This window comes from Diceros bicornis, chromosome 2 (genome assembly GCF_020826845.1).
Source record: "Diceros bicornis minor isolate mBicDic1 chromosome 2, mDicBic1.mat.cur, whole genome shotgun sequence".
NCBI classification, from domain to species: domain Eukaryota; kingdom Metazoa; phylum Chordata; class Mammalia; order Perissodactyla; family Rhinocerotidae; genus Diceros; species Diceros bicornis.
In genome coordinates, this window is record NC_080741.1 from 90,781,436 (window position 1) to 90,802,336 (window position 20,901).

The following is a 20,901-nucleotide window of genomic DNA, read 5'->3' on the forward strand; positions in this document are numbered from 1 at the left end:
CTCCTGCAGGACACACTGCACTAAAGGGGCTTCTGAGTGGACTTCCGTGTTGTGACTGATCGGGCTGCATGTTCTCGAGCTTCATGCTGCGCCGCCCACGGAGACGACCCCTCCTCTCTCCTTTTTCTCCCAACAAAGCATCACTTATCCTTTAGCGCAGAGGCCTGCCTGCCCCCTTCCCCACCCTGCGTCCACCCTCCCCCCACGACACCTGACACAGCTCTCTGGTCTATCCTTTATTTCCCTGTCTGTCTTCCTTCCTGGACTCCCCCAAGCCCAGGGCCTGGTCCTGCTCCTTTGTGCCCAGAGCTGGGGCACTGAGGTACAGAAAGTACCCGCGTAGACAAACGGATGGGCCAGCAGATGGAGAGATAGCTGCGTGGATGGATGGAAGGCAGACAGGAGGCAGAGTGACTGATAAAAACCTGGCCGAAGGAAAGCCTGGCCCTTGCAGAAGAAGGGCTGGCAGGAGGCCTAGAAGGGACTTGGTTGCTGCCCCGCTCAGCCAGTAGTCATGGCAGGCACGTCCCCCAAGGCTCCTGGAGTCCACTCCATGGCAGCCTGGAGGATTCAGCCCTGAACCCTCCCGGGGTTCCCAGTGGTCATGGGCAAATGGCTCCACCTCTCTGGGCCTCAGCTGGCTCATCTGGAAAATGGGGACAGCAGTGGCACACCTTCCAGGGTGTCGTGAGGCCAAATGAGGGCACGTGTGTGAAACTCCTGACCCAGGAGATAAAGGTGTGCAGCAGAAGGTGCAGTGTGGCTGTGAGGGTGAGGACGGGGACCAAGGGGGACGAGGGGACCACGGCCAGCTCTTGGGTTCCCGCTCACAACTGCAGGGCCTGCTGGAGCACATGCTCATTGGCCACTTCATGTGGGAGTGTCACCACCAAGCCGTTGTTCTCTTGCATCGTCTGGCAGATGATCTCGTAGGCCTTCTTGTTCCCAGACCAACAGCGGCGGGCCACCTGCCAGCAGGGCGGAGAGAGGGCGGTGCACCAGTTGGTGCCAACATTACCAGGTTCCCAACAAGGCATTCTGGACACACTGTGACTGGGCTCCAAACTCCCTATCCTCCTCCACATCAGGGACCTTCTGTGCTATCAGTGGGGCCAGTAGTCCTTTGCATCTGCCGCATCCCCACCCCAGGCTCAGACCTCCTCCTCCTCTCTTGGCCAGACTACTGATTTACCCACCCCTCTGATCTGAAATTGGCCATCCAGCCTACCCCATCGCCACACAGGGGCACCAGGCCAGGCAGCCAGGAGTCATCCTCAGCACCCTCTCCTCCATCCTCATAGAATGCATATCAACCTTAGCTCTGCCTTAAAATCTCTCTCCGGTCAGCTTCCTTCACTCCATCTCCATCACCAGGGCTCCCCTGGGTAATGGTCGTGGTACCTTCCCACCTCCCTGCTGCCATTCTTGCTAGCCATGTCCTCCCACGCCTCTCCCATCTATCTTCTCACCGCTTCACTGCCTTCAGGATGAAGACCACCACCCTTGCTGGGGGCTCCTGGAAAGTTGGCCCCTCCAGGGACCCCTCCACTCTCAAGTTCACCTTCCGGGCCTCCCAACCTCACACGCTCTGGGCCCTTGTGCTCGGCTCCCCAAACCCTCCTCCCCATCTTGCTCAGGTCCTCACACACCCTTCCCCACTACCACCTGACTTCCCATTTGTGCATTTCCCCCTTCTTGGCTCCCTGTGATGTGGTCATGGGGAGGGATAGAGCCCCGCCCCCCGTCCCCCCCCACCCACATACACACCAAGAGAAGACTGCATCGCAGCAAAGTGGGTTAGAGCTGCATTAGCATAAGAAGCTGCACTCTGACCCACCTTCAGAGATGGTGGAAAGATAACGCTTTAAAAGGAGGCCTCTCAGCACTAGCAGTGGGGGTGCTCTCCCTGGGAGGGAAGGGTTGGGACCCCGGGGCCCCTGTGTGAACAGAGGCTGGACTGAATGGGTAAGGCCAGAGGCAGGGAGACGCAAAGGAGACTCTGGAAACAGCCCTGGAGACTCTGGAAACAGCCCTGGAGAGAAGCGGGCATCTGAAGAGGAGGGAAGCCCCGGCAGTGGCTGGAGAGGAGAGAGGCATCTGCAGAGGAGACGTGAATAAACAAGAAGGCAGCACGGGCTCCTGACTGTTTTCTAGGGAAGGGGCAGATCTCTATCTCAGGTCTGCAGTCTGAAGAGGCAGAGCCACTGGTGGAGAGAGAAGGCTAGGGGAGAGGCCTGGGTGTAACTTACTCCGTTGGAAACATCCCAGCTGAGCATCACCTTGGCCTTCTGCTCAGCTTCCTGGGTCCCGTCCAGCACAAGGCCAAATCCCCCGTTGATCACCTCACCCCTACAAGAGGCAAAGGTCACTCTGGGTCACTCTGGGTCCTGACCCCACTCGGAGCAGGCAGAGCATAGCTTGGATCGTTTTGAAAGCATTGGCTGGAGGAGGCGGCGTGGTGGCCCCATGCAGTCGGAGCCTGCACCCTCTGCACAGCCTAGGGGATGCAGGAGTCGCATGGCTCTGCACCGCCCACTCGTGCCTTTGTGCTTTACCGGGCCAGCCCCACGCCCACCTTCAGGACCCATTCCCGTGTCACCTCCCGCAGGCGATGTGACCTCCCTCTCCTGCGGTTCTCAGAGTGCTTCCTATAAAGGTACACTTTCTTGGGGTCTCTTGTATTACACAATTCAATTGTCATTCCTCCTGATTTTCTCTCCAGGCTCCTGACCTTCCTCACCCCTTCTTTCTGCTACAGCTTTAGGTGTATTTGGGGGTCCTGATCACTTAATTTAAAGGCTGAGTTCCTTTATTTGCAGTATTTCTTGTTTTCTAATTGACGCATTTCTCTGAGTAGTTTTGACTGCCTCCTCTCACAGGTTGACATGTTCTTGTGGTCATCCGTTTCTTCAGAGATGTCATTTGAATGTCACTTTAGCACGTTACTGCTACTCCACTTTCTGCATGTTTGCCCCCGGTTTTTCTCTATCAGCCATGACATCCCTCTCCTCCTGGAGCCCCTGGATCCATCCTCACCCTCAACGTCCTCATCAAGGGCTGCTGGACCCGGATGCTGGACCTGGCCGCAGTTCCTGCTCAGCTCGCATCCCTACACCCCTCGTGCCACCTTTGGTCACACACACTGGAAACGCCCGGATCTTGTCAGCACCTGCCAGGGCCGTACTGCCAAACAGGAGCCCCTGGGACCACAGTGTCTGGCCTTCCAGTCCTCACTTCCAGGGAATTTGCTCTTTCTCCTGCCTGCACACAAAAGGTGCAGCTGTGCATCTAGTTTCTCTAGTCTCAGATCCTTCAGGCCTGTCCAGCCTTACCTGATTCTCTGCCCAGCCTGGACACTACTGACAATTTCAGCCAGTTCCCACCAAGAAGGTGAGGAGCCCTCTACCCCAGGAGCCACCAGCGCTCCTCACTCCGGGCACAGAAGCCAAACACCTCTTGTGAGCAGGCCAGCTGCCCCTGCCGGCCCTCAGCCTGTATCCCTGCAGCTGGCAGCACTGTGCCTGCGAGTGAGCTCCTGTCACGTCTCCCACCAGCCTCCAGGGTGGATGCTGCTCTGAACAGATTTAAGGTCATCATCATTCACCGGTCAGAGACTGATGCCAGCTATCAGAGCGGAAAGTGGGCGGCAGCCACAGTCACCAAGTGAGGACCCCGATGTGCCCTTCAACCAGAGAGGTCTTTCCAAGATTAGAAGTACATCTTTTGTTTTTCGAGCCTGAGGCCCAGTCAGAGAGCACAGCTGCTCAGCTTCAGTGACCTCAGTAAACCCTGCCACGGAGGAGCCCTGAGCACCCCGAGCCAGGAAGATGGGCATGAAAAGGCAGCATTGCTCTCAGTAGGGCACTTAGGGTCACTCACAGACGGTGGGGACAGCCAACTATCCCTTTGAGAAAAACATGAGAGAAGAACCCAATGTCACACAGGGAGAAAAATAAGTGCCAGAGTACTAAAGAAAGAGATTCAAAATTATAAGATGAATAAAGGAAGTTTAGGAGCATGTTGTTTCTTAACTCAAGAATGGAGGAGGTCTTTTAAAGCAACATTGAAAAAGCAAAGAGCCAGAAGAGAAAAGTCACTGGACGAAGACGTAATGCTGCCCTGTGGGGAGAAGAGGCCTGCCCAGGTGCTAGATGGGGAGCTGGTCTGCTCACAGCCCCCAGCCATGACTCCCTAGGTCCTTCTCGGGGCCAAGACTGAGCTATGCCATGTATGGGCCTGCCCGCTTCACCCGATGCCGGCTTCTCCCATGGCCGTGTGGGCTCCGGAGCTCCCGTTGGGTGGCAAGACTGTCGAGTCTGCATGGGGACTGAGGGCCCCCGCCCAGTCCCGCTTCCCTCTTCCTTTCCCAGGTGGTCCTCCCCTATAAGCCTTTTGCACACTCCCAACTCCACCTCAGCATCTGCCTCGTAGAGAACCCAACCGTGCAGATATTTAAACAAAGTTCAAAGACGAGTGACATGCAGCTATTGGTGCATCTAACACCTAGAATAGATCAAGAACACCTGCAAACCGATGCGGAAAAGCACATGACTCAAAAACAAAAACCTGGGGGGCCAGCCCGGTGGCGTAGCAGTTAAGTTTGCGCATTAAACTTCCGTGGCCCGGGATTCGCTGGTTCGGATCCCAGGCACAGACCTACTCATCGCTCATCAAGCCATGCCGAGGCAGAGTCCCATATAGAAGAACTAGGGGCCCGGCCCCTGTGGCTTAGCGGTTGAGTGCGCGCGCTCCACTGCTGGCAGCCTGGGTTCGGATCCCGGGCACGCACCGACGCACCGCTTCTCCAGCCATGCTGAGGCCATGTCCCACATACAGCAACTAGAAGGAAGTGCAGCTATGACATACAACTATCTACTGGGGCTTTGGGGGAAAAAAAATAAATAAATAAAATTAAAAAAAAAATTTCTTTTTTAAATATTTGTAAAAAAAAAAAAAAAAGAACTAGAAGGACCTACAACTAGGATCTACAACTATGTACTGGGGCTTTGGGAAGAAAAAAAAAGAGGAAGATTGGCAACAGATGTTAGCTCAGGGCTGATCTTCCTCAAAAAAAAACCCACCAAACCTGGGAGTGAAACATTCAAATCAAAACAAGAAGGATTATTTACTTCTTGCCCACCCGCCTGGCACATCCCGTGGTAACATCGGTGGGTGGTAACATCTAGGGTAGATAGGGTTATGCAAACAGGAATTTTTATCTCGGGAAACTGCAGTAACCACCAAGTTTAAAATGCCCACACTTTTTGAGTCTGCAATCACAAATAGCGTGCACACGATAAAGGTTAACATTTATGGGAGGGCTGCCGCGTGCTGGGCCTGTTCTGGCTCCTTTATGAGTGATTCGCCGTGGTGAGCGCATGCTTGGGGGCCAGGCCTCCTGCAATCCCAGCATGCTGTGAACCCTGGGCCAACTGACTTACCCCTCCTGGGTAGTGCCTCTTTCTTAGACGGGACTGTTAAGGCAAATAGATGAGTTAACATATATACATTTCTTAGAAGGAGGCCATGCACATTATGTACTACATGAGGGTTAGCTATTATAATTAACTCACTTAATCTTCACCACTAGCCTACAAAGCAACAGCTATTATTATGACCCTTTTGTCAATGAGAAACAAAGCTGAACCAGCTTAACTCCTGTGGACAGATCAACTTCAGAATGCATACTCTTCACTGTGCCACAAAATGGTACCTGTGAAGATGCTCCCTGCTGCAACAGGGCGGGGGGTGGGGGTGGGGTCAGAGAGATGTCTGCGCACAGGCAGGAGAGCCCTTGGAGCCCAGACTACCCTAGGGTCCTCAGGCCAGCAGAGGCAGCACCGCCTGGAGCTAGGTAGATTGGCTGACTCTCTGCTGCTCCAGACCTGCCAGTCAGACTCTGCATCTTAACGAGCTCCCAGGGGTTTCCTGTGCACATGCAAGTTTCAGATGGCTCTAAAACATTGTTTGGTGAAAAAAAAAAAAAAAGGTTAGTATCCAGATAAAGATGGTGGGTCAAATACATGCATTTATTGCTCAAAGACCTGGGTCTCCAGGGCTGGATCTGGGTGTGAGGGCAGAGGCACCTCTGACGGTGAGACAGCGAGCATGAAAACACAGAGATTGAGGAGAAGTCTCAACAACCAACAGTGAGGCCCCCTCCCTCCCACTCAGCTCCCAGAACTGGCTACACCCTCTCTATAAGGACAGGAGACCAGAAGGGTCTTTACTGAGCTGTCCAACCAGCCCAAGACCAGAGACTGACCACTGACCTCTCCTGCTCTGCAGCCCGTGGTCCAAAGGTCCATTAGCACACTGGGCTGCAGCCTGCCTGCCTCTGAACATGAGCTGACAGCAAGGACCGCTGGACAGACAGCACAAGGACAGACACCAAGCAAGCAATCAGAAGAAGGGGCTCTGAGGAGACAGAAGCAACAAGGGAGGAATCAAAGAATGACCCTGCTGACACTGATTGTCTCGGCAATGCAAGCGCTCCAAAACAGGGAGCAATAGACAATAGAAAAACCTGAAAGCGAATCAAAAAATAGCAGGGGGAGCTTATAACCTAGAAATACGGATTTACATACAACGAAGAAAAAATATAGCTGAAGAGTTGGAAGTAGGAATGGTTGTGGGACAGATTTTTTTCCTGCTGATTTTTGCAGTAAGCCTTGCAGGGGTGTCTGAAGGATTAAGTGATGTACGTGTGTGAGTCTGATGGATTCCAAGGTGGATCTGAGGCACTTTCCCGACAGAGTCCTGGAGGACAGCCAAGATAAAGGGCATTGGTGCCAGCATCTCACCAGTCTGCGGCTCTGTCCGCAGAGCCTGGGGGCAGCCTCAGGGTGGGAGCAACTTGGGAATTGGCAGGGAGCATTCTCCTCCCCCGCAGGGGTCAGCGGCCAGCGTCCTAACCGTGGCCCTGCCATCCCTGTCCCGAGGTCGCTTTCTCAGCCCTGCTCTGCTCTGCTCCTTCTTGCTCTCTGTTGTGCTGTGGGCAGCGACAGTGGATCCTGGGAGATGACAGCTCTGGGTTTGGATCCGACTCCACCACCAGCTCTGTGGCCTTGGGCAAGTTACTCAACCTTCAGAGTCACTCTCTTCACCTCCAGAACCAACTCAGCAAATCCAGCGCTGAAATGCCAGGAACCCAGTAACCAGGCATTCTTCTCCTGAGACAGGAACCAGCCTAGCAAGACAGGGCCCTCTGCAAGGCCCCTGGCCTAACAAGATAAGGCCCCTAACCAATCTGCAGGCTAAGAGAATCAGATAGAGACCACTAAGATCCACGGTCCACAGCCTCCAGACTTTCCTGGGCTTACATGTGCACCCTGGCACCCAGGAGTCCACTGAAGGTGACCCTAGCCCCATTAGCACAGTAAAAACCACACCCAGGGGTGGAGAGCTAGCATGCTAATGATACATGCGTCACATGTAGTAGCATGCTACACATGCTACGTGACAGCACAGGAACAAGTACAACCCCGCCTCTATGTGCCATGACAAGACACTCCTCCCCAGCCTTTGCCTAACAAAAGCCCCACAGTCCCGCTAAAGGAGCCCGTCACCTGCCCCTTTCCTTTCTGCCCCGGCTGCCTTGTGCCTCTCCTGTGCACACCCTAATCAACTTTTACTTTTCTACTCTCGTTTCTTGTCTCTCTTGATTTCCATCCTGGGGGACAACAAGGACCCAATGTGCCAGGAACACTCTGTCCTGGTTTTCTCCAGCCTGTGTATCGGAAAGGACACGCACTCCAGTCACATTTTCCATTAATTACAGCCACCTGACTGGGCTGCTGCTCGGCATTCTGGCCTCTAAGGGCCCAAGGGCCTGCCAGCCCATCGGAATGCTCTGGGAAGCTCCTAGTGATGAGGGGCTTGGCTCTGGGGGGCAAAGCCAGGCTTGACTGGGCCAAAACAGGCTCAGAGGTCAGTTCAGAGATGGCCAGGCCTGGGGAGCTGTCCTCTTCTCCAAAGCCACAGCCCCCCCTGCTGCTCAGAGTAGCCAGGAATCCAACTTGTCTGGGAGCCCGGACCTGGGAGCTCCCCCCAAGAGACTCCCCCAGAGGCGGACCTGCGCAGGAACAGCTGGTTAACTTCCCGGTGCCTCGGTTTCCTCATCTGTAAAAAGTATTTACCCTCTAAGATTAGGTGAGAGAGTGGTCCATGTGTAATAAAGATTACTTATTCACTATTCTTAGCAGTGGATGTTGTGATTTATAATAATACATATGTGGTCTGTGTCCCTGTTTCGGGCACAGAACTTCTAAAACCCTTGGAATTTCCTAAGTGATGAGAGCAATAAAGGTGTCTGTTGTTATGTTAATAAGGTGACTTTTGGAATGCCCTAAGGATCGGGGGTGGGGCTGGTTGCCAGGGGACCCAACCAGGTGATTAGAGGGTTGGAACTTTAAGTCCCACCCACTGAGGTCCAGGGAAGGGCTGGAAATTGAATCAATCACCAATGGCCAATGATTTAATCAATCGTTCCTATGTAATGAAGCCTCCAAAAAACCCAAAAGGATGGGGTTCGGAAAGCTTCCAGGTTGGGGAACCAGAACGCTTCCACGTGCCACTGTGTCAGGCCCCAAATCCAGGAGGACAGAACCTCCTTCGTTTGGGACTTCACCCCGTGTATCTCTTCATTTGGCAGTTGGTTCCTACCCTTTAATATCATTTGTATTAAATGGGCAATCTAGTGAGTAAATGGGTTTCCTTAGTCCTGTGAGCCCCTCTAGCAAATTAATGGAACCCAAGGAGGGGGCTATGGGACCTTCTGGTCTATGGAAGCACAGGTAACATGGTGGACTTGCGATTGGCATCTGAAGTGTGGGCAGTCTTGTGGGACTGAGCCCTTAGTCTGTGGAATCTGATGCTATCTCCAGTAGATAGTGTCAGAATTGAGTGGAATTGTAGGACACCCAGCCGGTATTGGAGAATAGCTTAGTGGTGTGGGGAAAACCCCCACATGTTGGAATTAGGGGTACAGAATTATAGCAGACATCTTCGTGATGGAATTGTGACTGTCAGCCGAATGAGATCCTTCCAGAAACTCCAATTTCCTCATGGCACAGACTGGAAACGGGCCTGGCAGGACAAAGCTGAGGTTTTGTCCGGGGACCCAGGGGAGCCCAGAATCCAAATCTCTGGCCTCCCAGCCTAGCCACCCTGGGGACCTTGGGTGGAATGAAAAGACCTGGACTGGGACAGCACTGAGAATTCCTGAGAAAACATCTGTGAAAGCATCATGGAAACTGACATGAAAGGGCAGTTGCTGCTCTTACAGCATCACAACAGGACTTCGTGTCCTGCGTGACAGGTGAGACCCCCAAAGGTAGAGTGGCTTGGACGAGGCACCCTCACGCCCTCAAGTTCCCAGCTCACATGAGGAACACGTAACAGCAAAGCCTTTAGCAGAGGGAGCTCAGGGGAGGCAGGGCCCGGGACCCTTGAGGGAATTCCTAAGATTTCCACATCACCCGGTTCTCTGAAACCTTCTTACCAGCCAACGCCCCCGCCGTTATGAAGAGCGACCCAGGTGGCACCGCGAAAGGCATCTCCCACGAAGTTCTGTACGGCCATGTCTGCAGAAACAGAGGCCACCACCCATCATTCCCTGCACGAAGTGGGCCAGGGGCCAGGCAGACAGCGGGTATCCACAGGCCCCACGGGCTGAGCCAGCACTGCTCGGGCCTAAAGGACAGATAGGGAACTCGGGACAAGTAAGTCTAGAAATAGCAATAATTTATGTTTGCAGAGCCAGCAAAGGCAGGAGGAATTGACAAATGCCCAACTAACTACCTTCCCTGTGGGTAAGCTCTCTAGCACTGAATGCCAGATAAAGGGCCCCAGAGGCAGCAAAAACACAAGAATTAAAAGGGATGTGGTAGCAGTTTCAGCTCAGAGATGCAGAGAGCCGGAGCGTTACTCCCACCCTTAAAACAACAACAACAAGGTGGAGGATGAACTGCAAATTAACGACTTTTCCTGACCCCATCAGAGAGCTGAGGGCCCAGGGCAACTGACTAACCTGAAACCTGGGGAGACACAGGCACTTGCACAGAGAAACAGAACTCAAGCTGGTCGCCTTACAGGGTCTAAGAGATCGCTAAAGGATAAGTGTGAGCCAGCCCAAGACTGTGAAGCCCCTGGGGACACGGATACAGGGGAGTTGCACCCTCTGGCAGGCTCTTCCTCCAAAAACCCTCCTGGGTGCCCACAGAAAAGATCAGGGAGAATTCTGAGCATGCTCTCTCCTGGTGCTGGGCTGTGAAATGCAAGAAGTGCAGCTCTAGAATCTGGAAAAAGCTGGAAACAGATTCTCCCCGATCGCCTCCTGGGATGTCATGGCCCTGCCGGTACCTTGACTTTAGCCCATTGAGACTGACTGCAAACTTCTGACATTCAGAACTGTGAGACAATACACTTATGTTGTTTTAAGCCACTAAGTTTGTGGTAATTTATTACAGTGCCCATAGGATATGAATATAAACTATATTAATATCAGAGAATTTCAGAACAAGGAATAATATCAGGGATAAAAAGGGACATTACATAATGATAAAGAGGTCAATTCTCTGAGAAGACATAATAAACCTAAATGACATGTACGTAACAACATGAGGCAAAATCGATGAGAACTGAAAGGAGACATGGACAAATCCTCAAATAGAGTTGGAGACTTCACCACTCCTCTCTCAGGAATCTATAGAACAAGTAGGCAGGAAATCAGTAAGGATGTAGATGACCAGAACATTATCAACCAACCTGACTCAGTTGACATATAGAACCCACCAGCTAACAGCAGAATATACACTCTTCTCAAGTGCACCAAGACAGACCATATTCTGGGCCACAAAAAAATCCTTAACAAATTTAAAAGAATTGAACCGATACAAAGTAAGTTCTCAGACCATAATGCAATTACACCAGAAGTCAGTAACAGAAAGATATACAAAAAATCTCCCAAACTTGGAAATTTAAAAAGATACTTCTAAATAACCCATGGGTCCAAGAGGAAGTCTCAAAGGAAATTTAAAAATATTTTGAACTGAATGAAAATGAAAATATATTATATAAAAACTTGTAGGATGCAACTAAAGCAGTCTTTAGAGGGAAATTTGTAGCATTAAATACTTATATTAGAAAAGGAAAAAAGGTCTCAAATCAGTAACGTCAGCTTTCACCTTATGAAACCAGAGAAAGAAGAGTCAATTAAACCCAAAGCAAGAACATACTGAAGATTAGAGTGGAAATCAATGAATTTGAAGCAGAAAAGCAATAGAAAAAAAAGATAATTAAACTAAAAACTTCTTTTTTGAGAAGATCAATAAAACTGATAAACTTCTAACCAGACTGACCAAGGAAAAAGAAGACACAAATGACCAGTATCAGGATTGATGGATAGGACATCACAACTGACCCCACGGACATTAAAAAGATAATAAAGGAATACAACTCTATACATATAAATTTGATAACTTAGATGAAATGGACCAATTCCTTGAAAAAAGTGATGCAGATGGTATTCCTGAGTGTCTACGGCCCTCCTTTGGGATCCCGTCCACAATGGAAGGAGCCCTCAGGTGCTGGAAATGAGAAAGCTACCCCAGGACTAAACTTGTTAGCCTCTGTGATGATTATACCAATTATAGGCATACTTCATTTTATTGCACTTTGCAGATATTGTGTTTTTCACAAATCGAAGGTTTGTGACAACCCTGTATCGAGCAAGTCGATTGGAGCCATTTTTCCAACAGCATTTGCTCACTTCATATCTCTGTGTTACATTTTGGTAATTCTTGCAATATTTCAAACTTTTTCATTATCATTATATTTGTTATGGTGATCTGTGATCAGTGATCTTTGATGTTATTATTATAATTGTTTTCGGGCACCACGAACCCCACCATAACAAGACAGCAAACTTTATTGATAAATGTTGTGTGCGTTCTGATGACTCCACCGGCTCTTCCCTCACCTCTCTCCCTCTCCTCAGGCCTCCCTATTCCCTGAAGCACAATAATATTGCAATTAGGCCAAGTAATAACCCTACAATGGCCTCTAAGTGTTCAAGTGAAAGGAAGAGTCACATGTCTCTCACTTTAAATCAAAAGCTAGAAATGATTCAGCTTAGTGAGGAAGGCAGGTCGAAAGCTGAGATAGGCTGAGAGCTGGGCCTCTTGCACCAAAGAGCCAAGTTGTGAATGCAGAGGAAAAGTTCTTGAAGGAAATTAAAAGTGCTATTCCAGTGAACACACAAATGATAAGAAAGCGAAACAGTCTTATTGCTGAAATGGAGAAAGTTTTAGTGGTTTGAATAGAAGATCAAACCAACCACAACATTCCGTTAAGCCAAAGCCTACTCCAGAGCAAGCCCCTAACTCTCTTCAATTCTATGAAGGCTGAGAGAGGCGAGGAAGCTGCAGAAGAGAAGTTTGAAGCCAGCAGAGGCTGGTTCATGAGGTTTAAGGAAAGAAGCTGTGTCCACAACATAAAAGCGCAAGGGGAAGCAGCAAGCGTTGATGCAGAAGCTGCAGCAAATCATCCAGAAGATCTAGCTAATATATTAATGAAGGTGGCTCCACTAAACCACAGATTTGCAATGTAGATGAAACAGCCTTCTACTAGAAGAAGATGCCATCTAGGACTTGCACAGCTAGAGAGGAGAAGTCAGTGCCTGGCTTCAAAGCTTCAAAGGACAGGCTGACTCTCTTGTTAGGGGCTAATGCAGCTGGTGATTTTAAGTTGAAGCCAATGCTCACTTTTTTTGCTCGTGCCCTCGAGTTGATTCTGACTCCTAGTGACCCTGTGTGCAGCAAAGTGGAACCATGCCTGGTCTTTTTTGCACCATCCTCTCATCTTCCAGTTCTGTATCAGACAATGCTCCACTGCTAATCACAGGGTTTTCATAGCCAATTTTTTCGGAAGTGGGTGGCCAGGTCCTTCTTCCCAGTCTATCTAGTCTGGCAGCTCTGCTGAAACCTGTCCACCATGGGTCACCCTGCTGGTATTTGAAATACTGGTGGCACAGCTTTCAGCATCACAGCAACACGCACCTGCCACAGTATGACAACCAGCAGATGGGTGGTGTGGTCCCCTGACTGGGAAACAAACCCAGCCCATGGCAGTGAGAGTGACAAATCTTAACCATTAGACCACCAGGGCTGGCTATAATGCTCATTTACCATTCCCAAAATCCTACGGCCCTTATGAATTATGCTAAATCTATGCTGCCTGTGCTTTATAAATGGAACAAAAAAGCCTGGATGACAGCACATCGCTTTACAACATGGTTTACTGAATATTTTAAGCCCACTGTTGAGACCTACTGCTCAGAAAAAAAGATTACTGTTTTCAAAATATTACTGTCCAATGACAATGCACCTGGTCACCCAAGAGCTCTGATGGAGATATACAACGAGATTAATGTTGTTTTCATACCTGCTAACACAACATCCATTCTGCAGCCCACGGATCAAGGAGTAATTTTGACATTCAAGTCTTATTATTTAAGAAATATATTTCGTAAGGCTACAGCTGCCTTAGATAGTGATTCCTCTGATGGATCTGGGCAAAGTAAATTGAAAACCTTCTGGAAAGGATTCAACATTCTAGATTCCATTAAGAACATTTGTGATTCATGGGAAGAGGTCAAAATATCAACATTAACAGGAGTTTGGAAGAAGTTGATTCCAACCCTCATGGATGACTTTGAGGGGTTCAAGTCTTCAGTGGAGGAAGTGACTGCAGATGTGGTGGAAACAGCAAGAGAACTGGAATTAGAAGAGGAGCCTGAAGATGTGACTGAATTGCTGCCATCTCATGATCAAACTTTATGGGATGAGGAGGTGCTTCTTACGGATGAGTGAAGAAAGGGGTTTCTTGAGATGGAACCTTCTCCTGGTGAAGATGCTGTGAAGATCGTTGAAATGACAACAAAGGATTTAGAATATCACATGAACTTAGTTGATAAAGCAGCAGCAGGGTTTGAGGGACTGACTCCAATTTTGAAAGAAGTTCTACTGTGGGTAAAATGCTATCCAACAGCATCACATGCTGCAGAGAAATTGCTCGTGAAAAGAAGATTCAATCAATGCAGCAAACTTGTCTTATTTTAAGAAATTGCCGCAGCCACCCCAACCTCCAGCAACCACCACCCTGATCAGTCAGCAGCCATCGACATCGAGGCAAGACCCTCCACCAGCCAAAAGATGATGACTCACTGAAGGCTCAGATGATGGTTAGCATTTTTTAGCATAAAGTGTTATGCTAAAAACACTTTATTGTATGTTATGTAATGAAGGTATGTACATCGTTACTTTAGACACAATGCTATCGCACATTTAGTAGACTACAGTATAGCGTAAACATAGCTTTTATATGCACTGGGAAACCAAAATATTCGTGTGACTCACTTCATTGCGGTGTTCTGGAACCAAACCCGCACCCTCTCTGAGGTCCACCTTGCGGAGTGTTGTAGAAGCTGTGGCAACAGCTGCTGCAGCAGCGGCAGCTAACCCTCACTGCACACTGGCTGTGGGGCACTGACATGACGCTGCACATGTATTAATTCATTTCTTTCCTCACAACAACCCTTTGAGGGAGGTACTATTGTTATTTCCATTTTACAGGTGAGGAAATTGGTGTTCAGAGACTTTAAGCACCTTGCTGAAGATCACCCAGCAAGTGACAGGGCCAGAAGCACACCCAAGTCTAGGGCACCCAAGCGTCCCCGTTTGGCTGGCACTGGCCCCGTTTTAGAACCAGCAGTTCCATGTCCCAGCACCCCCTTTGTCCTGGGTTCATCACCCTACGCCACATGTCTCAGATGCCAGCACATTTTTTGCAACATCATGACTGACAGAATGAATCAGTTGATTTTTAAATACAATCCAAATCCAACATTAAAAGAAATTTTTAAAAAATTTTTTGTCTTCCTCACCTGCACAGAAGGCAGAGCCATCGTAAACGTTGGAGGTCTCCCTAAAGGGGCTGTCTGTGCCGCTCACGTCATGGTGGTCTCGGCTCAGGACCACTGGCGCCTGCAGTGTGGAGGGATATGAGATGTCAGCCAACAGTGTCCACCACGGCTGCCCAGTGGAGGGCAGAGGTCAAGGGTCAGGCCACACCAGAAGCCCTTCCCCTGGAAAACAGACCTTCTTTAGCAAAATGAAGTGCAGACGTTTCTCATGCCTTCCTATAGCTAAGAATAGATTCTGCTGATTTTGATGCTTTCTATACGCCCAGGAGCACCCACGTGCTATGCATGTGTTAGCTCACTGAGTTTTCTCAACGACCCTCTCCAGAGGACTGCTATCATGCCCACTTTACACAAAGGAAAACTGAGGCCCAGAGAGGATAAGAAACTTGCCCAACGTCACAGAGCTGGTAAGTGGACAGGCTGGGATTTAAACTCACACACAGTATACCAGAGTCTGGGCTCTCCCCTCGGGTAGCCTGGCCCCTGAGTCTGTGACACCACTGGGTGTCGGAGTTCCTAGCCCTCCTCGGTGGTCCTGGAATTTCACGGGCTCCCCATGCAGGAGGAGGTATCCCGTTGAAAGGGGAATTCCCCACTGCTCTGAATTAAGAGGTCCTCCTCTTCTTTCCTTGAACAGGCCAAGTTTGCTCCCATCTCTTCACCTTTGCCCTGGAACCACCTGCACCCGGGGATTCTGGCGCCTTCTGGATATTCAGGCCTCAGCTCTACATCAGCAACTCAGAAAGGCCTATCCTGAGCACCCCACTGAAAGTCACCCCTCACCCTCACCCCATCACCCCCACCTTGTCACCTCAATTCATTTTCTTCACAGTGTGTCACCACCTGAAACTCTCTCTGAATTTATGCCTTCAGCTGTGCATCGTCAGTTTCCCTTCACTATCAGTAGACACGATGAGGCGGGGACCCTGTCCATCTCATTCTCTGCCACATCGTCCCTAGTGCTTAGACAAGCCTGGCACAGAGGCGGCGCTCCATCAAGCATTGTCGAATGAATGAAGGATTGAACACCAAGCACTGTGTGCCCACAGCCGACCGCAGCCTGGATGTGAGCCTGCCTAGAAGGCTGTTCCGGCCAAGCTGCGCCAGCCATCCCCATAAGCACGGCAGGCTTTCGGGAAGCGCTGAGCAGCAGTGGGCTCAGTGGTGCTCCCTGAGAAAGGCTGGGGCTGCTGTCCTTGCTGCCAGTGCCACCCGGGCCACAGGGACGGCCCTCACAGTCATCTGTCTTGACTTCCTTTTCATGTCTGATCATTAATGCTCCTGGTACTTGCAAACAGAGGGGTGCCAACAAGAACTCTGTGGCAGGTGCCCACAATACAGAGGACTGAGAGGCCCCTCTGAATAAGTGTCCCAGGAGCTCCACGTCCCCCAAGGTGGGCCTGGTTGACTCAGAGGAAAACGGAGAAAAGCCGGGGAAGTTTGTCATGATTTGAAAAACATAATTCAGCAAAGATGTATGAAATACTCATGTGAAAGCTGACTCATTTCATCCTCACACCCATGCTCTGAGGTTAACATTATTCTCCTTTCACAGAAGAGGGAAACTGAGGCTCAGACAGGGCACCTGACTTGCCCAAGATCACACAGCAGGGAATAGTGTCAGAGCCCGAGTCTGGGGACAGGCCTCATCACTCCCAGCCCACAGTTACCCGCCCCTGACCTGACACACCCCCAGAGCTGGGGGCCCCAGGGCAGGGCTGGTGCTGATGGGAAGGAGCCTAAAGGAGGACTCCCACCAGCAGCACAGGACATGTCACCTTGATATTCCCACGGGCGATGGCTTGGTTAAAGGCCATGGCAATGGCCACTCGGCCTTTCTGGTCTGAGTACAGGATCCTCGCCTGGGAGCCCACCACCTGTGGAGAGAAGGGAGAGAAGAGGTACCTCAGGGACCTCTGATACGTGGGGGGAGACGTGGGTGACATGTCCCACCAGCAACCAGATGGTCACCTTGAGGAAGGTCCTGGAGGACCCCCAAGGTGTGTGGTAGCTCTAAAATCTGGGGGCCTGAGGCGAGCCCTCACATGCAGCCCACCAGGCAGCCGTGCCAATCCCCCACATGTCCACACTCAGTCTGGGCCCCTAGACGTCCCTCTGTGGTCCATCACCTCAAGGGTTAACCCCTGGAGGGGCCTCTGAGACCCTGACTCAACATCCTATTATGAGCATCACCCTTGCTTGAGTCCTTCCAATAATAATAATATCCACTGAATGCAGTTTTTGATTGTGCCTGCACAAGTCCAAGTACTTTACACATAGTTACTCATTTGTGAGTTTTATGAGGAAGACACTATTATCCTCGTTGTGGCCTCCATTTTACAGATGAGAAAATGGGCACAGAGAGGCTGAGCCATGGTCACCCAGCCGGTGGGTGGTGGGGCTGAGCACCTACACACTCAACCACCAGGATACAGCAGCTCTGGAGGGTAAGGCGCAGCTCCCAGGAAGGAAAGGCTTCAGCAAATGAAAAGGACTCATTGTTTAGCACAATGGTTCTCAACCAGGATGACATCTGGCAATGACTGGAGACATTTTTGGGTGCTGCTGGCATGGATAGGGATGCTGCTAAACATCCTACAATGGCCCCCCATGACAACTATCCAGCCCCCAGGGTCTTAAAGAGATATTTGCACACCCATGTTCACAACAGCATTATTCACAATAGCCAACTGGTGGAAACAACCCAAGTGTCCATCAGTGGATGACTAGATAAACAAAACGTGGTCTATCTATACAAGGGAATATTATTCAGCCTTAAAAAGGAAGGAAATTCTAACACATGTGACAACATGGATGAACCCTGAGGACGTTATACCAAGTGAAATAAGCCAGTCACTAAAGGACAAATACTATGTGACTCCACTTTTATAAGGACCCTAGAGTAGGCAAATCCCTAGAGACAGAAAGTAGAATGGGAGTTGCGAGGGGCTGGGGGAGGGAGATGGAGAGTTGTGTTTAATGGGGATGGAGTTTCAGTTTCCGAAGATGAAAAAGTTCTGGAGACACATGGTGAGGAGGGTTGAACAACAATGTGAATGTACTTAATGCCACTGAGTTGTACCTTAAAAATGGTCAAAATGGTAAATTTTATGTTAATGTAATTTTACCACATTTGGAAAAAAAAAAAAAGAATTATCTGGTCCCAAACGTGAGTAGTGCCGAGGCCAAGAAACCCTGGATTCTCCACAAGCGATGCAGGGGTTTCCCTCGGCTGCCTGGCCAGCTCGTCCAGGAGCGAGGCGAGGAGGCAGGAGCCGCGACAGAGCTGGTCTTGCACCTGCCCATGAGGCTGAAATGAGAGCTCAGTCTCCGCCACTTCGTAGGTGGTCAGCCTGGCTGCTTCTTCCTTCTCGTGGCTTTCTATCCAACGGCCTTGGATACTCACACCAGCTGCCTCAAATCCTCTCTGGAAAAACCATACCAGAACTCAGCACCGTGGAGATTTTCAGATTTCTTCCATCCAGAGAAAGAAAACTGAGGAGGGTTAACCCTTGAGGTGACGGACCGCAGAGGGACGTCTGGGGGCCCAGACTGCGTGTGGACATGCGGGGGATTGGCACGGCTGCCTGGTGGGCTGGATGTGAGGGCTCGCCTCAGGAGGAACTGACAGAGGATTGCCAGCTTTGTCAAGAGTGTACATTAAAAGGAACCTCAACTAAAATTTTTAAAAAGTATGACCTTCTGCGATCACCATCTTTCATAACAGAGCAACAGGAAATAAGCAGGAGAACACAATCTTCGAATAAATTAACTCAAACACAAAAAACAGAGTCCTGCTTATGGCCCTTGCAGCAGCGTCCAGCTGGCCACTCCATAAGCCCTGACCGCACAACCTCCCGCCAGCCCTTCTCGGTCTGTCATCTGTCAGTGGCCCTCCCTCCAGGCCGGGTCCTGCTCTCTCCTCCAGGCCCCGCTCTGGACTAGCCCTGCCCATTTCCACCTCCCGCCCCTCCTCCCAGGGCCCCAGGCGCTTAAGTCTGACAGCTGTCAGCCCTGGGCGTCTCAGACTCCTCTGTTGGCAAAAGGGGTTTTGTGGCTGAAACACGCGTACACATCAGTGGGCAAGGAGGCGGCGGTGGTTTGGGTGGACGCTGTTGGACCACGGAAGCCCAGGAAAGGGGGCAGTGCTCAAGGCAGTCCACTTCTGGCCCTGGGGCCCCCAGGCCAAGGACCCACTAGTCCGGATGTGGTGGCAGCGTCTGGCCATCAGGGTCTGTGGCCAAAGGCCTGTGAGCCAAATGCCCACTTCTTGTTCTGTCCCTGGCACAGCAAGCCCGCTGACACCTCAGGGCTGTGAGTTGGCTGGTTCCTCTGCTTCCCGCACAGGTCACACGCTGCTCCCCCACTCCCCGACCCCCGGCATTTAGACCTGAACTCACAAGTCAGCTCCTCAGAGACACCTTTCTGCCCGGCTTGCGTAAGGCAGCCTCCACCCCACGTCACCCTGATTTGTGTGCACACTCACAGCCACAGAAACGAGGCAGCAAGCACGCCCATCTGCTCAACACTGGCCCTGGCTGTGCCTCACGCACAAACTGCCACAGAGGGCCTGCTTCAAGCACGCCACCACAGCCAGGGTGCATGTACCATCACCAGCATCTCACTGTGCAGACGAGGCAGGGGGCTCAGAGAAGCTGAGCCACTCACCCCAGGTCACACAGCCGAGAGCCCAGGAGGCCTGGCTTTAGGGCCCTGCAGGGGCCACCTCTCCCTCGAGAGCTGTTTGTGGAGCAACAGGGTGAAGAACGACCTGGCTGACCCTGGTCGCTGCCCTGGAGCCCCAGGCCACCTTCTGAAAGGCCCCGGGCTTCTCTGTTCAGCTGCCCCGTGGGCGAGGTAGCCGCTCTGCCTCCTACGAGGCCGATGGGGCTGCCACATCAGCAGTCTCACGGGGTGTGTCAGCACCCTGTCCGGAGGCCCCACCCTGCCTCCCACCAGGCCGAGCCCTCACCAGCCGGTGCCTGGCAGCCTCCCGGATCCAGCGGATGCTGTCCACATACTGCAGCTGCACGGCCGGGCTCACTGCAGGGAGAGGGGACGTGTCACGAGTACCGGGGCCTCTGCCCCACGGGGGTGTAGACCCTCCCTCTCGCAGGCTGCTTGGCACAGGTACCTGCTCTGCACCCGTCACTGGAGCCCGGATGTGGGGTCAGGGAGCCCCCATCCCCAGCACCACACCAGGCCATTCGACTTCTGGAACCAGCAATGCCAATGGTCACGTGAATTAACACACGGACGTGTGCAGCCCACTGCCTGATATATTCATTCCCTCAACAAACATCTATTGAGTGCCTACTGTATGCCAGGCACTGGGAACAAAGACTGCTGTGAGCCATGAAGAAAATAAGAGTGTGGTGAGGTTGTCACTAGGGCTGTGGGTCAGGGGACCAAAGGCTTCTCTGAGAAGATGACAGTCAAGCTACGTTCAAAATGCTAAGGAGGAGCCAGCTACATGATGATCTGAGGGAACAGCATTCTAGGCAGAGGGAATGGTAAGTGCAAAGGCCCTGAGGTGGGAAGAAGGTTGGCCTATGCCAGTAAGACAGCCCAGTTGGCTAAGGCATGGAGGGCATGAAGAGGAGGGTGCTAGCTGTGGTGCTCGGGAGCTGCTGCTGCCAGCTCGTGAGAGCAAGCTGTTAAATCTTCAGGAACTGTGTGAGCCAGTGGTTAAAATTTCAATTAAATAAACTTACACTTTTAAAGAACTATATTAAAAATGAGTGTAATGCTCACAAGTCATCACCTCAATCTGTGCTCTCGAGGTTACTGCCTGGTGGAAGCACTGCTACTGCTCCAGTGGAGCTGCAGCTGAAATCTCCCAGGGAGAATTTACACCACGGCCATCAGCAGATGCAGCCCTGGACAGAGGGCGGCTTGCTGAACACCCGCCTGCCTCC

The 20,901-nt window shown here is 51.2% G+C and overlaps 1 protein-coding gene across 3 annotated transcripts in view; it reads right to left on the reverse strand.

Moving 5' to 3' along the window:
* Positions 1–204: 204 nt before the first annotated feature.
* Positions 205–20,901, reverse strand: part of UROC1 (urocanate hydratase 1) — a 42,968-nt gene continuing 22,271 nt past the window's right edge. Inside the window, exons 15-20 of one of the 3 annotated variants that reach the window (XM_058566608.1) lie at positions 19,956–20,026; positions 16,762–16,860; positions 14,945–15,044; positions 9,503–9,584; positions 2,250–2,349; positions 205–968 (exon numbers count right to left, since the gene is read on the reverse strand). In XM_058566608.1, the coding sequence (XP_058422591.1) occupies positions 828–968; positions 2,250–2,349; positions 9,503–9,584; positions 14,945–15,044; positions 16,762–16,860; positions 19,956–20,026 (593 nt within the window). In that variant the 3' untranslated portion in view covers positions 205–827. Of the gene's footprint in view, positions 969–2,249; positions 2,350–9,502; positions 9,585–14,417; positions 14,597–14,944; positions 15,045–16,761; positions 16,861–19,955; positions 20,027–20,901 lie in introns of those variants that run through there. The other 2 variants (XR_009223556.1, XM_058566618.1) reach the window with 2 other exon arrangements.